Here is a 21,663-nt window from a genome sequence, read left to right as displayed (position 1 = left end):
CAAAGAAAATAACACAGGTGATTATATTTCCCCTTGTAAGAGTCCGGTATAATTAGGGAAGCACTGACTGAAGTCAGTATCACTATCGAAAATATAAGAATCGTCGTCAGTATATTTCTCTATACATCTAAATTTAGATCATCGTCTAATGGCAGAAAATCGGACGACATTTTCCATGTTTCTATATGAATCTTTAACGGAAAAATGGTGCTTTTTTCGGTTAGACACTACTTAAATATCGTTGTTCACATCTGCCGATATACATTACAGTGCATAGGTATAACTATCGCCAGTATGAAGTTATCTCGGCCAAACGCGGTGACACATGTGCACAGACAGTCGTCGCCATCTCTTTGCACGGCACATGTCACTAATATAAACAACTCCGATATCCACCTATTGCGCAGCCGCAGCGCTCGGTCTCGCTAGATCTCGTGCTAAATATACCTCCGGTTATGAGAACAATAGGTGAGGTCGTGACTCTGCGAGAAAAGCGGTTGTTGCGAATCCCTAGTATATAGGTCTCTGATTAAATGTAGACAATATTTTAGAAATTAAATTATTTCAATTATTTCCATTGTGTGTTTTCAATAATAACAATACTACTTCTATGGTGCTTGTTTCAATCTAAATCACAAATCAAAGCAAAGTCAAAGTACAAGCAAAAGGATTTCCAAAATACTACTGTTTATATGATAGTCATAGGTTGTTAAGATTGTACCGTTTAGAAAACAACAAAACTTTTTATCATTAACGTATTGTGGAATCACAATCTAATTAAAATCTAGATGGGCATTATCACTACGTTACATGATCTAGATGGGCATTATCACTACGTTACATGATCTAGATGGGCATTATCACTACGTTACATGAACATCTAACAACATCCCGGGGTCACATCAGGGTGACCTTTTGGATTAGCCAATCAAATGACTACTTCCAGAATCTTGGAAGTGAATTCTATATGTCCGAATTAGCATGACTAGAGTGCATAGCTTGTATAATCTGTCAATTTGTTTCAAGTTATTTCGTCCCGTAAAGCATATAGCTATATACTGTGCCGAAATGGTTTGCTTCAGATGCATGCTGTGACGAAAAGTCTTGTATCGATGATATCGACAAAATGCCAATTCGCCCTGAAAGTGAAATACACACATCTCAGAGGTCACCAGAACGTGACCCCTTATGGGATGTTGTTAGATGTTCATGTAACGTAGTGATAATGACCATCTAGATTTTAATTAGATTGGTGGAATCATATATTTTTATAATGTAGTGATTTAAAAATCAGTAATACGTGTTTGTTGATTGGCTTTAACTTTTCAGTATGTGGCTTTGAAATTCGTAATCATGTATCGCTGATGTTATCTTATTTTCGGAATTAATTTGTTTTTAAATTTAGTTAATTCACTTCCTGCTCTAAGTAAAGACAGTAAGACGATACTTATAATCTTGTATTGATTAACAAGCAAAACTTATTGTTATGTATCATTTAATTTTAATAAAAAGTCCCTTTTATATTTGATAACGTAAACATTTATCGATTGGGTGTTTCCCTGTATTTTTGGAAACAAAGAAATGTGACGGATCGGTAAGTTTAATGCAAAACTTCTTACTTACCACCGGCAGAAAAGGTAAACATATTGGTAAATACATTCAAAATATAATATAATCCAGCATCGCTTTCCGTACACATATATTTAGAGCCTTATGCGTGTGAGGTCATGATTCCTGTTTCCGAAGATGAAGCGATGAATTATCTCCTTTAAGATAATCATAATTGTTTGGGGGTTCTTATGTTTTCAGATTGTATTCCAGGTAAGTACGGAAACAGGTATGTCCTTGAAATTGAAAGGATATGTTATGTGAAAGTTCACGGGAAATTGTGTTGGTGAGTTATATCTAGCAAATGTGTCATTAATATGATGTTCATGTAACGTAGTGAGAATGACTATCTAGATTTTAATTAGATTGTTATTATTTCAGACTGCATTCCTGGAAGTACGGAAACACATGTGATCAGAACTGTCCTGCAAATTGTAAGGATATGTTGTGTGAGAAGTCCACGGGAAACTGTGTTGGTGAGTTATATCCACCTAATGTGTCATTAATATGATGGTCAATGCAATTCATGGCGCAGTGATTCTCTCAGCTTACCCCAGATAGATGATATTCGTTGAAATAATCATCATTTCGCAGGGACTCTTATTATTTCAGACTGCATTCCTGGAAAACATGGAAACACATGTGATCAGAACTGTCCTGCAACTTGTAAGGATATGTTGTGTGAAAAGTCCACGGGAAACTGTATTGGTGAGTTTTATCTTAATACCAGAGTCTTTACTTTTGATGTCAACACGTGGTGCAGAGATTCTCTCTACTTTTTTCAACAATCGCGTTGACTATCTCCAATTTCCCACAGTAAATAATAGCTGTTTTAGATATGTGCATAGGTTTAACAAAGATAGAATTTAGTTTTGACACCATGTCCATGTCTGTTTGGCAGGACACAGTAAATTGAGTTGAGGCTTGAGTAATGATATGTTTGTCCCGCATTTTCCCCACGATACAAATTACAGGAATTAAAATTATCATCAATTATGAATTATAATGTTTTCAGACTGCGTTGCTGGAAAGTACGGCAATGCATGTGATCAGGACTGTCCCAGAAATTGTAACGAGACGTTGTGTAGACAGGACACAGGGACAGTGTATCTGTAACAATTTACATTGTGTTATACTGTTTAACACCTAGACCAATCCAGTATTATCTCGCTTTCGATAAATGAAAAATAAACGGTTATTACATCAAAGAAAAGAACACATATAATCATTTTATATGAGCCAAATCAATCATATCATTACTATATACAGTCAATAGATATTTGACTAAAATTTTCAATTTACACTGATAAATGTTAACTTATAACTACAGTAATTAATTATGATGAAATATATTTTCTGTTTTGTAGATTGCGTTCCTCAGAAGTATGGCATTTAAATGTGAACAGGATTGTTCTACAAATTGCCTTGGTAGTCTGTGTGAAAAAGTCAATGGAAAATGTCACGGTCAGCTTCTGATTACCTCTATTGTAAATAATATAATTGCCTGTTTATATACGACGGTAGCCATGTAGTCCTCGAGGAAATAGACAGGCTTTTACTTTATGTCAAAAGTTATCATGCGCATTTTAATATAGAGCATAGAAAAAAATGGTAAACTATTTCTAATCTGAAGACTGTTTAAACCACGTCTCACTCATCGTTTTAACATCGTTTATTAATTGTGACGCCAAATCCATTTTTCGCCTGCAGCATTCCATGCCATGTATTAACAACAGGAATGGTTATTTAATGCATTTAAAGACAGCACTATTTTGTTCTGTAACAAACTCCAACAAATACACAATGAAACCTATAAAATACAAAAAAAAGTCTCATTTTCAAAGCAAGGCTTATTCTCTGGTTGTTGTTTTTTTCGCCATATTTAACAATTGGAAAGATATGATGATAGTATTTAAATGTAAACGACGACATAATGATAATATGCGCTTGTTATGGAGGGTCATTACATTTCACAGAATGTATTCCTGGAAAGCACGGTACTCCCTGTGATCAAAGCTGTCCAGGAAAATGTAAGGACATGATTTGTGAACGGGACACAGGATCCTGTAAAGGTGAGTTACTGTTTGATATTAATGATATACACCAACACATTCTAAGACTCTTGCTGAATGATGGCTATGCTGTAAGATCTTGGAACCCAAACTTATATAAAAAATAGCTTAAATTCTTTGACCAATTATGACTGACATCGTCGTCGTCATTTTAGGAAATACACTGTAGTTATTTTTGACGCAATGGAGGATGAGAAATATCCCTGCATTTGTGAACCTTGAATGACCTGAATAATTTTTCATTGGATATACAAGTCAGCTGACCAAACGTGAAGATCACAAGGTCAATAACTTAGAACAATTGGTCCAAAGGACAGGGTTAAATTGTATGTCTGTTCAAGAAAATTTTGTTATGGCATTTCGAAGTAACATTGATCGTAGTTTAGTTTAACATTAGTAAATGGAGAAATAAAAGGCCACTGGTTTGGAGATAAATGTCAATTAGGTCAAGGGTCAAGGACAGTTGCTCATTATTCAATAAGAAGTTTGCGAGTCAATTAGCTTCCAGACCTTGCTAACGTTCCAGTAATCTAAATTTAAAGGTATGATACTATACTCCTTGCGCGAGAGTCGTAGTGGGTTTTCCGTCTTTGACTGTTTAGTTTTGTAGATTATGTTGCTAGCCGGTATAATTCCCTCAATCGCTTCCTCATGTTGCTTACATATGTAGTAAGTGTCTGATGCTCATCAGAATTTCCTATGCCGAAAGCCAAATCAAGCGGGAGTTTGGGCTCCCTCCCACACATAAGGTAGAATTGGGAATATCCGGTGCTTTCATGGCGCGTACAATTGTAGGCATGCACTAATTCTCAGATGTGACTTTTCCAGTCTGCCTTTTTGTTTGGATCCAGAGTCCGAAGCATTCCTAGCAGGGTGCGATTAAATCTTTCGCATTGGCCGTTCCCCATGGGGTGGTATGGTGTCGTTCGCGATTTAACCATTCCCAGAGCCTTACATAACTGCGAGATGATTCGTCCCTCAAAATTTGCTCCTTTATCGGAATGTATCCGTTGTGGGATCCCATAATGGTTAACAAAATTCTGGATAAACAACAGCTGACTGGCAATGCACTTTTAAAATCAATTTTCAATTAAATATAAAGTATGTTGGATGTAGATCTGGAAATGGTTACAAAGTTCATCTTCTTAGAAAACACCAGTTTGTAGTATGTACAGTTCATCACAGTCAATGTGAGCTTATCTCGGGCAAGAATCTGCAAGTCCACCATTCATCCGAACGCTTCACTTGTACCGCAACAAAACACACAATTATGAAATGTTCAGTCTCTTCACTTGTAGTCCGATTGTATTGACCGTCTTCACCATCTTTCGAGTGTCGATCCTCGATGTTTCTGGCCTCTCTGTACAATCGTCCGGTTTCCTGATGTCTCATACAAACATCAATAGTGACAAAGGATAGGTCTAAAACCAATGTCACTGCTTTACACCGAATGTATTAGCTAGTTTCTGCACTCAACTACATGCGTTTTCCTCTAAACAGGAAGTTCATCCTAGTCACCGTGGCGCTTGGCGTGTCTAACTCCCGGGCCGGTCTCCGGTTCACCTGGTTCCGGACAACCACGTGGCGGGCCGCCGAGTGTATGTTCTGGTTAATTCAATCCTCCCATCCGAAATACGTGGGCGCCAATATAGCCGTTCTCAATGCCAGGGGCAAGTAAACACAAACTCCTTCAGTAGGGCTCTCTTTGTTTATTAGGGATAAATTCCCAGACAAACGCGTATCTACAACTGACAAATACAAACTATCAATACATGTATATTCACTCGTATACGCACACACACATAACATTCATTAAATTTAACATTCACTTAATTTAATAATAGTATTAAATCGCTACTAGAAAAGATATGTATGAATAGCTACTACTTAATTAGCAGTTACTAGAGAAACATAATAATACAACGTTTTCCAACATGGTTAATTTAGCGACCGACATGCGCGTCTCCAAAACCATGTGTGTGTGCTTTTAAAGTTATTAATATATACACAATTGTGTCTAATAGAAATTGTACATAATAAATCCTATTTACAAAATACATACAGGCAACACTTTCTCACATAGAACACTTACCACTGTGTAACAACGAAATGCTATTATATACGTGTAGTTCTCCAGCTGGTATCAGATGGCTCGCTAGTCGATACGTATACACGTCCTATACTGTCGGAAGTATTTGGTCGGAGTGCGCAATACAATACCCGACCAAAGCGCTCTAGCCTAGCACCCGAACAGGACACCACGTGACATACTAGACGGGTAGAACAGGTAATGCACGTGAACAGGACACTACGCGGATACGCATTGACTGTACAATGGGACATGGACGTATACACAGTAATGAATATAATATTTAAATGAAACACATGTACAAGAATATGAAGAATGGATATGAAAGATGTATAGGAAAGAGATGAAATGAAAAGTCTATATATATACCTTAAATATAGTTGGCTAAGAACTTATACATAAATATGTATACATATTATATACATATATACATATTGCTAGCCTGCCACAATACAATAGCATATAAGTTAATAAATATAAAGCTAAATGTATATGTATGTCACTTATGCTGATATCCAACATTTAAAAATATACCAAATCTCATGACCTCCCTTGGAATAAATGTCACTTTCATTTGTGTTTCGAATATCAACATATGTCTTGCAAAGTAATAGATATAGTTATTAATCAGTTTTCGATTTTTTTAGATATAGTACTAAACCATAACGTCTTTTAATTGGAGGGATTTTACGGAATTTCGCGAACTTTTGTGACCACATCCTTGGCTTTAGCCTTTTTATTAACTTAGCAACCTCCGTAGAGCTACGCTATTCCAAATAAGTGACTTTTACAATTGATTGTCATTTTGTATCATCTACGATTGATTATTATTCTATAGCATCAGAACTACAGCTTTAAATCCCTCTAGTGCCTCTAGTCATCAGATAGATGTGCTGACAATGACATGCACCTTCTCGTTTCAAACCAGTGGGTTATCCTCGTTCTTGTATTCTTATTAACAACATGATTTTGTGTTATTTCAAAATACTTTAACCTTTTAATTAAGGGGCCTGAATGTCCTATGGCTTTGACATTGTCTAAATCACCGGTCAAAACGAAGGAATTGCGTTTACAAATAAGAATCCATCTTACATTATTAACTTATTTCTTTTGTAGGGTGTATAGCTGGAAGGTACGATGTAACATGTTTACTTACTTGCCCAGTGACGTGTAAAGACTTTTTGTGTAATCAACAAAGCGGACATTGCTTAGGTAAAGTAGTAAGAAATAAATCCAAGTCTGTATGCCATATACTACTAGCTAGAATAATCAATTTGTACCTAACATCATACTTGAGTACAAAACTTTTATAACAGAAATATATTTTCTACCTAATTACTAGTGGTAGCGATAATGCGTTTTTTTCTATATAGATTGTTACTCCGGAAAGCACGGAGTAGTGTGTGGTGCTGATTGTCCGGACACATGTACTGACAACATATGTAATAAGGACGATGGACAGTGTATAGCCACTGATCTAACCACTGGTGGGTATAATGCGTACAAGCAAGTAAGAGTCTCAGTATGCCGAACAAGATGTACACAATATTAATACGAGTTTTGAGCTTTATGAAATGTACAGAACTTACAACCTTAGAAGTGACAGATAATTACAGACAGACATTTTGGATAGTTCAACTAATGTTTGAATTGGCATCAAATGTGAATAATCCCCTCTATACGGAATCTTATACTTCCAATGTACAGAGATAATAAATTGTAGAACAGGAGTTTGTAACATAGGAAACTATAGCATTTTAGTATAAAGATAATATTTATTTAACACGCGCTAACTGAATAGGAATTTTATTGCATTGCAGCCGATTCTAAAATGACTATTATAGCTGTCCTGGCTGTTGTGTGTGGACTGCTTTTTACTGCATTGATCGCCTTAGCAGTGGTGGTATTTTTTCTTCGGTAAGTATTAATTTAAAAGTTTCGTCGGCAGCGAAAACCATTGCATTGTATGGAATATAAAATCACAGTATCCATCTCGTTGAAGGCTTGGTTTAGCTTGTTTGATGACACTTGATTGTCATTTCTTTAAGAAAAGGAATTGTTACTTCATGTATGTTCACATACCGGCTGCGCATTGATATATTTGGTATATCGAACATAAAGATTTGTCACAACAATATATATATTGCAAATACCAAGCTTTTTTGTATTCCATACGCTACATGATGTTGTTTCTAAATGTCATGATCACAGTTAAATATTTCTCCCCGCAAATTATATCATACCGAAATACCATGATAATCCGTTAAGTATCAAAGATATACACACATACAAAAGTTGTGTACATTCAAATAACACTATAATCGGGAGCAATGTTTGACCCATCAATAGAGATTAGGACCGCCTAAATGGTCCTTGCTGTTCTGACAATCAAACTCAATTAACATTATCATTTCTGTTTGCAGAAAGAGACAAAGCAGAAAGAACCTACCAGATAAGGACACAGGTGAGACGATAGAAACATACATTAAACACAATGACAAAAACCATGCAGTGGTTTACTTTCGCGCTGCTGGTTACTAGTGGTCTTGATTCGATTCGAAAAGCCCTATAATGTTAATTTTGTTATTTGTACTGCGGTACTCTTATACAAGCAGAATTTCAAAAGAAATATACTACAATATTTGACATGTTTTGTTAGTGTTAATTGGATAATTTTCAACGTAAATACACATATTTTCGTTCATTTATCTCGATAATATCTAATATGTGTGACCTCATATTTATACTGATACATGATTTCCTTGTAGAACAAGCGGTCCCGGACACGGGATATACGTCTATTTCTCCTCGTCAAGAAGAAACTCCCCATGTCTATGAAATGATGGTCATCTAATACGCAATACAAGTTGATAAAATCATCAAAGATCTTTGATTCAGACAGCTGTGATCCCTTAATTAAGCATCAAAGGAACTAATGTTCAAAAAACTAAATGCATGGACATTCAGAAAATAAGTGTTAATACCTTCAGCATACGAGTATTTGGATTTTGTAAATATAAATAGATATTTCTAAAATGACGATTCAAGTGAATGTCGAGATAAATTTCTGTATGCTGGTGTTGCTGTAATCATTTTTATTTAACTTACCTCTACATATCTATATAGAAATGTGGATAAGGATAATACTTTTGCTAGGGGAAATAGCAGCTTAGGATATTTCTGATTTTGTAGAAAATGAATTTGATCACGGACAAGTCAAATTTTTACTCCCCTCCTCCTTTTGTGAAAAGTGTATTATATAATCATAATCACAAGGGACTATATATCTGTATGTATCTTGATGTATCTACATAAGAGCTTCGCATTACTAACTTGTACTAACACGTCCATGACCATGACATCTTTTTCCGGCATCACTATTCGATATTCAAAACTTGGTTTCCGTCTGACAACAAACACCCGAAAGGGTTTTAATAGTAATAGCTTGTGATTGAGTACGACGTCATTTTCTGTTCAAAAGTTCTTGTGTGTGTTCGATTTATATTGTTTTCGTAATTCACCACAGATTGGATTCGGCGCAATCTAATTAAAATCTAGATGGTCATTATCACTACGTTACAGGAACATCTAACAACATCCGATAAGGGGTCACGTCAGGTTGACCTTTTGGATTAGCCAATCAAATGACTACTTCCAGAATCTTGGAAGTGAATTGTATATGTCCGAATTAGCATGACTAGAGTACATAGCTTGTATAATCTGTCAATTTGTTTCAAGTCATTTCGTCCCATTAACCATATTGATATATACTGTGACGAAATGGTTTGCTTCAGATGCATGCTGTGACGAAATGTTTTGCTTCGATGACATCGACAAAATGCCAATTTGCCCTGAAAGGGGTCACGTTCTGATGACATATCAGAGGTCATCAGAACGTGACTCCTTATCGGATATTGTTAGATGTTCATGTAACGTAGTGAAAATGACCATCTAGATTTTTGGTCGAATAGACCATAGCTGTCGTGCAGACATGGTCACATGGTTTCAGTATTTCCGTTGGAGGCGTCACTACTCTTTGTCAAAAACTTCCGATCTAAGAAATAGTCCATGTGAAATGATATTCGAAATTTTGATACTTGCTTGTAACGCGAATCATTGAAGTTTAGGTAAATTGGCTAGTGTTTGTTTGTTGTACTTACAATGAAACAAACGCGAATAAATACAAGCAAAAAAAGCCAAATTAACATATAAATACACCATTCATGACTCCCGGCTGGTGCAGCTGTGTACCACTACGTGTGTGTCGTCTGCTACAAATTGTCCTGTTGTCTTTGTACATTATGCGTGTACTTGTGCGTTTGGTAGGAAGTCGATAATATTGGTCATAAATGATCTGTGGTAAAGTCAGAATTAGATAATTCAGTTTAATAAGGTATATTGGTATTAAAAATTAATAGTTAGTTAACATGTCATGGGTCTGAAGTGAGAATCTGATGTGCTTAACTTTTACATTGTATACACGTGTCACAGTATACGTATACGTATAAGGCTAGCTTGTGTAACACTGTGGGTTTGCTAGAGTGCGTGAACCTGCCAAAACCCATTAATTTCTATTAGGAATACTGTCCCCGAATAGCATTCCAGGCTACTGGTGTCAGGATACGTTAAATCAAAACTCTGTACTATGTAACTAAATTGAATCAAGACTACAATTGCACAGTGTATACGTATGAAACTTTTACTTCAGCGATATTAATCATATATATAATTATTGATAAACTATATGTCAATTTACGAAATCGGTGAAATGCTAATATTATATTTATTAAATTTTGTATTATTGATCAGTTAATAAGTAGAGTATAATGTAATAACACAACTACATATACATGTATTTTGGTGAAGTTTGCTAGGTACATGTATTTGAACCGCATGAAAAGCATGTCCTCCAATTCCTAATAACAGTAATAATTGATGAAATTGACATGTGTTTATAAAGATTAATCACTCGGATATATATACCGCATTCTTGATTGTCAATTTAATACAAAAAGGCAATGGTGAAGCAAAGCATATTTAGAACTGGTTGAATATTATAAATATCTATATAGATTGTCAAGGCTGTATTGGATCTTTAAACTTTTAAGGATAATTACAATGTAGTATATGTATGTATAATAATCCGTTTTGAAGTATCTCTCTTTTAATCAATATATCAATAGATATTGTTGTTAAATCTAATGTCTTGATTATCTATATAACTTCCATTAAATAGAGCAGCTATTGTCCATTCATTCCTTACAAGTCTGTCATTTCGGATTTTAATTGTGAAATTCTGATAACATAATTTAGTGTTCTTGGGAAGTTTTATGAAGTTATATTAACAGCTCAGGTCATTTAAGTCTATCCGACCAACAGGCCTGTCAGGCCTTTGATAATTAGATTGGATTCGGCGTTACTTTTCGCAAGGTTTCCTTTTACATAGATTACGACCGTTTTCCCAAATTACGAAGTTTTGTGAAACGCTTAGTAATTGGTTATCTAGCTTTGTGAAACGGTAAACATGTCTATAATTTGTATAAATAAGTGTTTTATGTTTATGTAATAACTCATATCTAGCTTTGCTAATTAGGATATGAGACTGTAGGCTTTTGTGTAATAACTCAACTCCAGCTATGATTATCATCATATAACAGAGAGTATGATGACCTTGGATGTTAATAGGACGTTTAACAAAATAAACCAAACCAAAGTATGATCTGTATGTACATGTAATATATGCCGCTTTCAAAAAGTTATTTAAAAAAAAATCACAAATGATATCAAAAAACAGTAAAGTGAAATTTGTTTATTTCACTTCCAGTCATGGTTTATCCCCACAGAAAAAAAACATTTAATCATATAGCAGACTTAGACTGTATACATATTTTCCAGTTATAAATAGATGAGTTGAAAATTAGGTATAAAGAACATATTTTAGGAAATAATGATAAACACATGTACAGAGATTGGTCGATAAAGTTGTGTCATATTCGTATTGATACGCAACTACTGGATAAAGCGTTCATGATTAAAGTACAGTGTATTCTATCACAGTGACCAATAAGCGAATATATTTATATAGAGTTATTCAATAGTAGATTAATTCAATCCAGATATTTAGATATAAACTATTGTGTCAACTATTCTATATATAAATTCGTCGGTACAGCATCTGTATATATGCTCAGTATGGCATTTAAACATTAAACCATTAAACGATAATAGACATTTCTTTTGATAAAATACACAAGTTTTTTGTGGTACAATGCTATATATATATATATATAGTTAAAAAAGTAACAGTATTCTGGCCGAAGAAACAGAAAAAAACGGAAAGGTCGTGTCGTAATATTTCGATTATGTATTGTCCAAATGTACTGGGTATGATATCCCATATGCTCAAATCCCGATTTTCAAGTGACACTTGCCAACTTCGTTGCCTAAGTTGAAAATGTGTTTCTGCAGCTTTGTGTGCGAGATGAAAACACAAAACAAAAAGCAGGTCTTGTGCAAGCTGTACTTTTGATTATGCGTGTGCTGAATAACTTGGTATTTTCCTACCCATGTGACCAATGAAAACTACGATAAAATAAATAAGCAAAAATAATATGTATATTATAGCTGTATAAAATAAAATAAACATTTTGTAAACTCCGTTGTACTTGTTTTTTTTTTTTATTTGATAGAATACCGGCGCGAGTTATCAATGTAAATAAAACATGCTGACTTTAATCTGCAATAGATTGTTATGTTTATTCAACTAGAGAATTTCTACAATCATGTGGAAGGTGGATATTGCGTTATACTACATACAGTTTTCTAACTACTCAAATGCCCTGCAGTTAGGGCGTAAGAATTATACCTGCTGCCCCCATTGCATGATCGTAAGAGGCGACTAAACTTGGGATCTTATCTTTTCTCTTCTCTCTTAACAACTTTCTTCTTCCTAATGTCTCCCTTGACAATGCCTCACTTTTGGCCTTTAGTTGAGCGTTCGCCCCTGTGAGGAAGGCTTTGGGTTCTGTCCCCAGGCCGAGAAATACCAGAGTCTTTAAAAATGGTAGTTGCTGCTCCTGCTTAGTGCTCAGCAAATTAGGAGTGGGACGACTGGTTCGCCCGTTGTCAGTATAATTAGACCGGGTGGGGTGTGCTGCTGGGTGTCTTCGGCAGTATGCTTCAGTGAGGTACAGTTGAGTGTAGACTAAAGGTTACACCCAAGTGCACTCCGAGTGCACTCCATTTGGACTTGGAGTGCACTCCGTTTGGACTCCAGGTAAACTTGGAGTGCACTCCAAGTGGACTCCGAGTCTACCTGTAGTCCTATAAGACACCATGCCTATCCCAGTTCTATAATCAGACTATATCATATATATATATTAATACTTTGATGCTTTTAATATAATTTATATATAAATAAATAAATTATTACAAATTACTTTTGTTCTGTTAATATTGCTATTAACATTTGTTTAGTCTACTAGGAATATTTCTTTTATTGTTAATAGATGGTAATAATGCCTACATGTTAAATTTATATTTATTAAGATACATAAAAGACAGTTATACAATTTATGCTATAATCAGGTTTCTATGAAAGTTAATTGCTTATTATTTCATATTTCATTCAGATTTAAGTAAATTGTATTTCATTTTATTAAGGAATTGAAAATTATTTCAATTAGAATATTTATAACTGTTCATATATCATGACTGTAAAGGAAGTTCAGATAATATATCTATATTATGTTATTGATTATTCAAAATATTGAAAGTTTACAGTATTTAATGAATTATGTGTTTTTTATATAAGACATTCTCTACATATATGTACTCAATTCAGGCAAGTAGTTATAAAATAAACAATCATTTAAGTTTATATATTTAAATGTATCATTAGAAAAATATACATTTACAACTGTACATATTTACGAGCATTACCTAGTTAAATTAATATTCTGACATAACGTACACACAAGTATGTACTTCTGGACTACCCATAATAAATGACAGTATCTGTTTAATTGCTATTGTTATTGGACATGCATGACTGACTCTGGCCTGACACCCCTGATACTGTGCCAGGTGAGTTTTAGGAGCCAGCTACAGGTACTGTCCTGGGTTCACAGAAATACCTGTGTCAATACTGTCACAGTATGGCTTCAAATGATGAAGCTGTGCAAAGCAGGGTCACAGTGTTATAACCTCAGGCCAATTAACAGAACAGTAAGATTATCTCCTGACTTGAAGGAAAGGATTGTAACTCTCCATTTGAGAGGCCTTAATCAGACCAAAATTAAACGTATAAACGAAATACCAGTGTAATTAAGGTGGAAATGTAAAAATAAGTTGTAAAACCATTAACAAATTGGTTAACAGGTTTAAGAAGACAAACTCTATTGAAATGAATTCATTCTTTAGTGAAATTAGAAAGTAAAAATAAGCTGTTTCTAATAACAATGTAACCTGTCTAAACCGTAAGTCATTGAGACCAAACGTATTGGCTGGTTTATGAAGGTGTCCGGTATGTAGAGGTGCAATGTTGAATGATATAAGTTAAAAAAAAAAATTAATGCAAATCAAATTAAGAAATCATGCAGTTCTTATCTTGTTATATTCAAAAATATAAAGACATATACATATTGTTTGCTTTAAAAAATTAATTGTAAAGAAACAGATTAAAGTAAATAAAAAAACAATCAGTGTAATTCAAAATGGTATAATGAATGTAAATTTACCATTTCCCAAAACCAACCTATAGCCTTATACCTGTAATTAGTACAGATTGTTCTCATCCAGGAAATAAGATTATAGAGTCTGAGGTAAAATTTGCCTCAGGGCAGTTGGACGGCAACCTATGTACCATTTACCTGTAAAACTGACCTGTTGGAACTACATATATTCCCATTCAGTCAATATATATCATGATATGTGTCACTCATACATTGTATGTAACAGATACAGGTCATGAATGTACAATGGTTGTTCAAGCCAATTATAAAATCATAAAGTTAAATGTTCAAACTTTAAAAAAAAATGCATAAGGCTCGCTGCAGTTGGTGTATGGAATGTTTGATAAGTATTTACTAACTCACACATGGAAATTATATTAATCTATGTTGATTTACATATTGACCTCTAATACTCTATACATACTTCCATTATAATATCAAAGACATTAAGTAATAGTATAAGGTTTGAAATTAAAAAAAAAATCTTTTTTTTTTATATTGACTTATAACTGTTTTAATAATACTGTAATAGGAATGGACAATCATATAATTTCAAAGGTGTCAGATATCGACCGTCACAAGGGTGTACCTATATTCTATATGACCTTGGTATAGGTCAGCCTGAGTTTCTTCTAGCCCTGACACCATACCAGACATGGTGTCAATGCCAGAGGAAACTCTGGCTAGGTAAAGGTAAGGTGTGATGACCAGTTTCCATCTAACAATTAAGGGGGTCTTTATCTAGTTAGATGACCGTGTGTACACCTGTCCAGATCTTCACACCTTATGAGGTAAACTTGGAGGAAGGGGTCATTATTGGGGTCAGTGTACGTCTGTCTTTTCTCCACCTCACTGTAATCACGCTTGATATACAGGTAAATATTGACCTGGAAGTTGGGGGGGGGGGGGGGGGGGGGGGGAGGGGAGGAGAAGGAGGAGGATATATCTAATATAAAGTTGGTTTACCAAATAGAAATGTAAGGCTGATGTTAAACTGTAAATCAAAATTATACATTAGATCCAGAATATGCTATAAGGCCAAGGAAAAAAAATGTTGTGTTTCCCCTTTCGTCTCTCAAAAAATTAGGGTAGGTAGGTAGGGATTTTTTTTTTATCTGTTTTTTTAAAATAAATAATCAAATGTTTATATTTGAATATTTATATATGCTGTATATATCATTTCAATATCATTATATTTCAGTGTTTGATCATTCTTCTACCTAACTTCATTTTGAAATGCAATGTATTGGGAGATGAAAATGATATTAAAAGTATATCAAACTTTATTTGCAGTGTTTGTTATCTCTTTTCAGATAATCTCAAATAGGAGCATCATATTAATAGTCAGAACAGTAAAACCATGTCATTATAAACGCAGTTTATTGAGAGCTTCCACTCTTCGATTTTTTTCCGTATGGACGATAACATGGAGGCTGTTCATGTTCGAGACATTCTAGACACACGGGCAGAACAGTTTTATATTGTTTCTTTAATTCCTGATCAACCTCCCCATCACAACCACCACAATAGTAGCACAAATCGAGTCGTCCAAGAGATGCACTGTAAAATGGTACTTCGATGGGATTAGCGCAGGTGAGGGTCATTCTAACCAATGCTTTGCCATGAAGACCGTGGCCAGGGGGTGTCAGAGGTGATCCACATGTATATATGTATTCGCTCATTAGTTCCGCAAGTTGCAGTTCCTGTCGGCCAGAGAACTTTAATTTACTGTACACAACACGTGGCTTGCGGCACTCGACACAAGTTACGGAGGATCTTGCGGTCTGTGCTGAAAATGAGAAGTCTCCCTCCAATTCATTTTCAGAAATGAAAGATGTTTTAGGCTGCCTTTTTTTGGGAACTGATCCACATTTCGTAGTTGGGGTCACAGTGGACTTCTTCATATCAACTGTGTTCGTTGGCATCAAGTCTGCAGTTTCAAGACCTTTCATCTCATTGTAAGTCATGTAGTGATCAGCATCTCTCAGAACAGGGTCTTGAAGCCATTTTGGACGAGTGGAATTGGGGATTTCCTGTAAGCAGCAAGCTGGGTTGTCACATTTTCTAATCTGGAAACTATACTGTCTTTCCTGGCAATGTACTTCCTTCCATGCAACATATGCAGGAACTTTCTTGGTGTGTACTTTCTGAAGCTTATCAAGATCCATCTGAGGAAAAAGCTCTCGCAGGTGTCGCTTTAATACATCAATCGCTTCATCTGTAACTGGGTCTGATGCTACAATGGGGTTTTCTTTCAATTTTAACCGTTGAAATCTGTTGCTGATTAGTGCTTGAACTGGCTCAACTGATTGTGTGTACAAATTCCGTAGTTCCGGTTTCTTTGAAGCCATCTCTCGTATTTCTTTCATGCTACCACATTTACCCAACATCCTTTCGCTGTCAACATCTAATGATACTCTTTCTAAGGCACAGTTCTGCAAACCTAAATTGAGTATGGACATAACCCTTTCTGCAGGATTTCTCCAGCTATGTCCCGGAGCACATCTTCCAGCTACAAGAAGATCAAGGTTGTGCTCCTTGAACAAACAGATACTGGCACATTTGACACTTTCAAGCGTGTTCCTATGGTCTACACCACCATCAGTGTACTTAAGTAGAACTTGAAGACTCCTTCCAGCGAGACGCTTTGAAAGTGATGCAGCATGTCGGAATGGATTTGAGGTTTGAAAGACGGAATCATTTACGGTAACCGAGACCTGTCCTCTGACAAATGACTTTTCAACTGTATCAGGAATGTCACACTCTAGTATAACTGAAGGTGTTAATGATGACTTTGTCATATCATGATCAGCCGCAACTAGGGTTGTTGAAGTCGGTGCTATGGTTTGCTTTCCTCTCACTCCAGTGCTGACAGAAAAACCTTGTTCCCCAATCGGCACCTTTGCCTTGTCATCACAGCTAAGTAAGGCAACAGAGACTCCCTCTTTCTGTAATTCAATTGCCATTTCCTTCATGTATTTAAAAAGAGCATTGCAGTAATGTTGATCGGGGTGATTCATCCTTAGCTGACGCCTCTGTATTTTGTAATGCACATCAATCTTTGATGTAAAGTTCCAGGCTGATTTAGCGTAGGGGTTTCTGGGAGCAAATTGCAGTCTGACTAGACTTTTTGATGGAATCAGTGTCATTTCTGGACATCTTTGACGAGCTTTTTCAATCATATCACTAAGGGATATCCATTCTGAGAGGTGAGAGGTTCCTTGTCTGCGTTCATCTGCTGCTGTGGATTCTTCAACTAAATCGGCTAGGTGCTGAAAAAAGGTATCAAACTTTTCCGATGGTCTGCCTGGATTGCAATGTCGTAGATCAGCAATGAGGTCAGTCTCGCCCAAAGAAATCAGACGTAGCCTTTCTTGTGTGTCAGGATGTTCAGCTGTTGTTGCATCCATAGTTAATTCCTTATAGATGAAGTTCAAAATCATTGGAGAAACATGAGCAATGTTGTTTATCTTATTCTTGAAAGCGCGTTTCATTGACCTGGTGTGAAACTCACAAAAACTGTCTTTATTTGTCATAACAAATTTTGCCCCATCTACCAAGATCTCTTTCTCACTTCTTTGTAGCTTTGACTTTACAATACACACTGTTGATGTTGCACTTCCCCCAGGTGAAAACTTGTAGACATCAACAGGGACAGATAACTGTAAGTCCTCGAGAAACCGTATACGTTGCAAGGCACTTTCAAATGGGACTTTAACATGTTTACTTTCACCAAAAAAAACAAATGAACCCTCTTCCTTTGTCTTTAATTCTGCATCAAGGTTTAGATATTTCTCATTAATTTCTCTTCCTGGCTGTCTATGCTCCACTGTTGTGTTTTCCCCCACTGTTCTTACAGGGTGTTCAAGTTCGTGATTAAAGTTCATTTCTTTTGCTTTGTTGACAAGATATGTTTTGTATGAAGAGAGGCAATCAGCAAGACCTTTAATGTTGTCATGAACTTCCTTCCATGCTGGGGTGCTCTGTGTTACAGGTTTCAGCAGCAAGCTATACAGGGCTTGACTATGGCTTTCTAATTGATCAGCTGATAGATTTTCTTGTTTTATTTTCTTTTTTCTTGTTTCATTGAAATTCTGATATTTATCAAAGACCTTTGGTACACTAACAACACCTTTGCGTCTGCTTTCACTGTTGATCCTGTCATGGTGGTTTGTGATATACCATAATGCATTGCAGAGTACCTACAACAACAAAAGACATATTTACAATATAACATATTATTTACAAAACCTCCAGTATAACCTGTATGATGTTTTTCAATCTCATGTTCATTCAGATTTAAGTAAATTGTATTTCATTTTATTAAGGAATTGAAAATTATTTCAATTAGAATATTTATAACTGTTCATATATCATGACTGTAAAGGAAGTTCAGATAATATATCTATATTATGTTATTGATTATTCAAAATATTGAAAGTTTACAGTATTTAATGAATTATGTGTTTTTTATATAAGACATTCTCTACATATATGTACTCAATTCAGGCAAGTAGTTATAAAATAAACAATCATTTAAGTTTATATATTTAAATGTATCATTAGAAAAATATACATTTACAACTGTACATATTTACGAGCATTACCTAGTTAAATTAATATTCTGACATAACGTACACACAAGTATGTACTTCTGGACTACCCATAATAGATGACAGTATCTGTTTAATTGCTATTGTTATTGGACATGCATGACTGACTCTGGCCTGACACCCCTGATACTGTGCCAGGTGAGTTTTAGGAGCCAGCTACAGGTACTGTCCTGGGTTCACAGAAATACCTGTGTCAATACTGTCACAGTATGGCTTCAAATGATGAAGCTGTGCAAAGCAGGGTCACAGTGTTATAACCTCAGGCCAATTAACAGAACAGTAAGATTATCTCCTGACTTGAAGGAAAGGATTGTAACTCTCCATTTGAGAGGCCTTAATCAGACCAAAATTAAACGTATAAACGAAATACCAGTGTAATTAAGGTGGACATGTCAAAATAAGTTGTAAAACCATTAACAAATTGGTTAACAGGTTTAAGAAGACAAACTCTATTGAAATGAATTCATTCTTTACTGAAATTAGAAAGTAAAAATAAGCTGTTTCTAATAACAATGTAACCTGTCTAAACCGTAAGTCATTGAGACCAAACGTATTGGCTGGTTTATGCAGGTGTCCGGTATGTAGAGGTGCAATGTTGAATGATATAAGTTAAAAAAAAATTAATGCAAATCAAATTAAGAAATCATGCAGTTCTTATCTTGTTATATTCAAAAATATAAAGACATATACATATTGTATGCTTTAAAAAATTAATTGTAAAGAAACAGATTAAAGTAAATAAAAAAAAACAATCAGTGTAATTCAAAATGGTATAATGAATGTAAATTTACCATTTTCCAAAACCAACCTATAGCCTTATACCTGTAATTAGTACACATTGTTCTCATCCAGGAAATAAGATTATAGAGTCTGAGGTAAAATTTGCCTCAGGGCAGTTGGACGGCAACCTATGTACCATTTACCTGTAAAACTGACCTGTTGGAACTACATATATTCCCATTCAGTCAATATATATCATGATATGTGTCACTCATACATTGTATGTAACAGATACAGGTCATGAATGTACAATGGTTGTTCAAGCCAATTATAAAATCATAAAGTTAAATGTTCAAACTTTAACAAAAAAACGCATAAGGCTCGCTGCAGTTGGTGTATGGAATGTTTGATAAGTATTTACTAACTCACACATGGAAATTATATTAATCTATGTTGATTTACATATTGACCTCTAATACTCTATACATACTTCCATTATAATATCAAAGACATTAAGTAATAGTATAAGGTTTGAAATTAAAAAAAAATCTTTTTTTTTTATATTGACTTATAACTGTTTTAATAATACTGTAATAGGAATGGACAATCATATAATTTCAAAGGTGTCAGATATCGACCGTCACAAGGGTGTACCTATATTCTATATGACCTTGGTATAGGTCAGCCTGAGTTTCTTCTAGCCCTGACACCATACCAGACATGGTGTCAATGCCAGAGGAAACTCTGGCTAGGTAAAGGTAAGGTGTGATGACCAGTGTCCATCTAACAATTAAGGGGGTCTTTATCTAGTTAGATGACCGTGTGTACACCTGTCCAGATCTTCACACCTTATGAGGTAAACTTGGAGGAAGGGGTCATTATTGGGGTCAGTGTACGTCTGTCTTTTCTCCACCTCCCTGTAATCACGCTTGATATACAGGTAAATATTGACCTGGAAGTTGGGGGCGGGGGGGGGGGGGGGGGGGGGGGGGGGGAGGAGGAGGAGGAGGATATATCTAATATAAAGTTGGTTTACCAAATAGAAATGTAAGGCTAATGTTAAACTGTAAATCAAAATTAGACATTAGATCCAGAATATGCTATAAAGGTGATAAAAAAAGCTTTCTTTTTTATTGTATGTTAAGATAAATATAAACTGTTGGAAGAAAAGTATTTTAAATATATATCAAAAACAGTATTTAGTACTTCGAGAAAAGTTATGTCCAGTACACAATCAAACTCTACACTTTGAGAGACCTGCACACACAACTTGCCAAATATATTTTTGTTTATTGCCAATTTTCTACTAATTGACGTGGCTTGTTAAAACTCTTCAAATCAAAGGAATGCTATCATACATTTTTTAACGAAGTGCCAGATCTATTTATTTTACATACATGGAGGGTTAAGTAATAGAAAAAATCAATTATATTAGATGCTGTTAGTTAACCAACAAAAAATGAACCAACAAAATAATAAGATGATATATACAAAGATAAAACAGTTAAAACAGTATATATAGTCCTGCCCTGCAGGTAGGGCGTAAGAATTGTACCTGCTGCCCCCATTGCATGATCATAAGAGGCGACTAAACTTGGGATCTTATCTTTTCTCTTCTTTCTGAACAATTTTCTTCTTCCTAATGTCTCCCTTGACAATGCCTCACTTGTGGCCTTTAGTTGAGCGTTCGCCCCTGTGAGGAAGGCTTTGGGTTCTGTCCCCCTGGCCGAGACATACCAAAGTCTTTAAAAATGGCAGTTGCTGCTCCCGCTTAGCGTTCAGCAAATAAGGAGTGGGACGACTGGTTCGCCCGTTGTCAGTATAATGTG

General features: G+C 35.3%; 1 protein-coding gene across 1 annotated transcript; it reads left to right on the top strand.

Annotated features, from left to right (window-relative positions):
• The first annotated feature begins 2,819 nt into the window (after positions 1-2,819).
• LOC117326332 (cell death abnormality protein 1-like) lies at positions 2,820-9,360 on the top strand. The gene is made up of 7 exons (XM_033883047.1): positions 2,820-3,072; positions 3,585-3,680; positions 6,886-6,981; positions 7,143-7,256; positions 7,590-7,686; positions 8,193-8,233; positions 8,538-9,360. The coding sequence occupies exons 1-7, from the start codon at positions 2,994-2,996 to the stop codon at positions 8,621-8,623; spliced, it is 609 nt and encodes a 202-aa protein (XP_033738938.1). The 5' UTR covers positions 2,820-2,993; the 3' UTR covers positions 8,624-9,360.
• The last annotated feature ends 12,303 nt before the right edge of the window (positions 9,361-21,663 follow it).

This window comes from Pecten maximus, chromosome 4 (assembly GCF_902652985.1).
Source record: "Pecten maximus chromosome 4, xPecMax1.1, whole genome shotgun sequence".
NCBI classification, from domain to species: Eukaryota; Metazoa; Mollusca; class Bivalvia; order Pectinida; family Pectinidae; genus Pecten; species Pecten maximus.
This window is presented reverse-complemented; position numbering and strand designations above follow the sequence as displayed.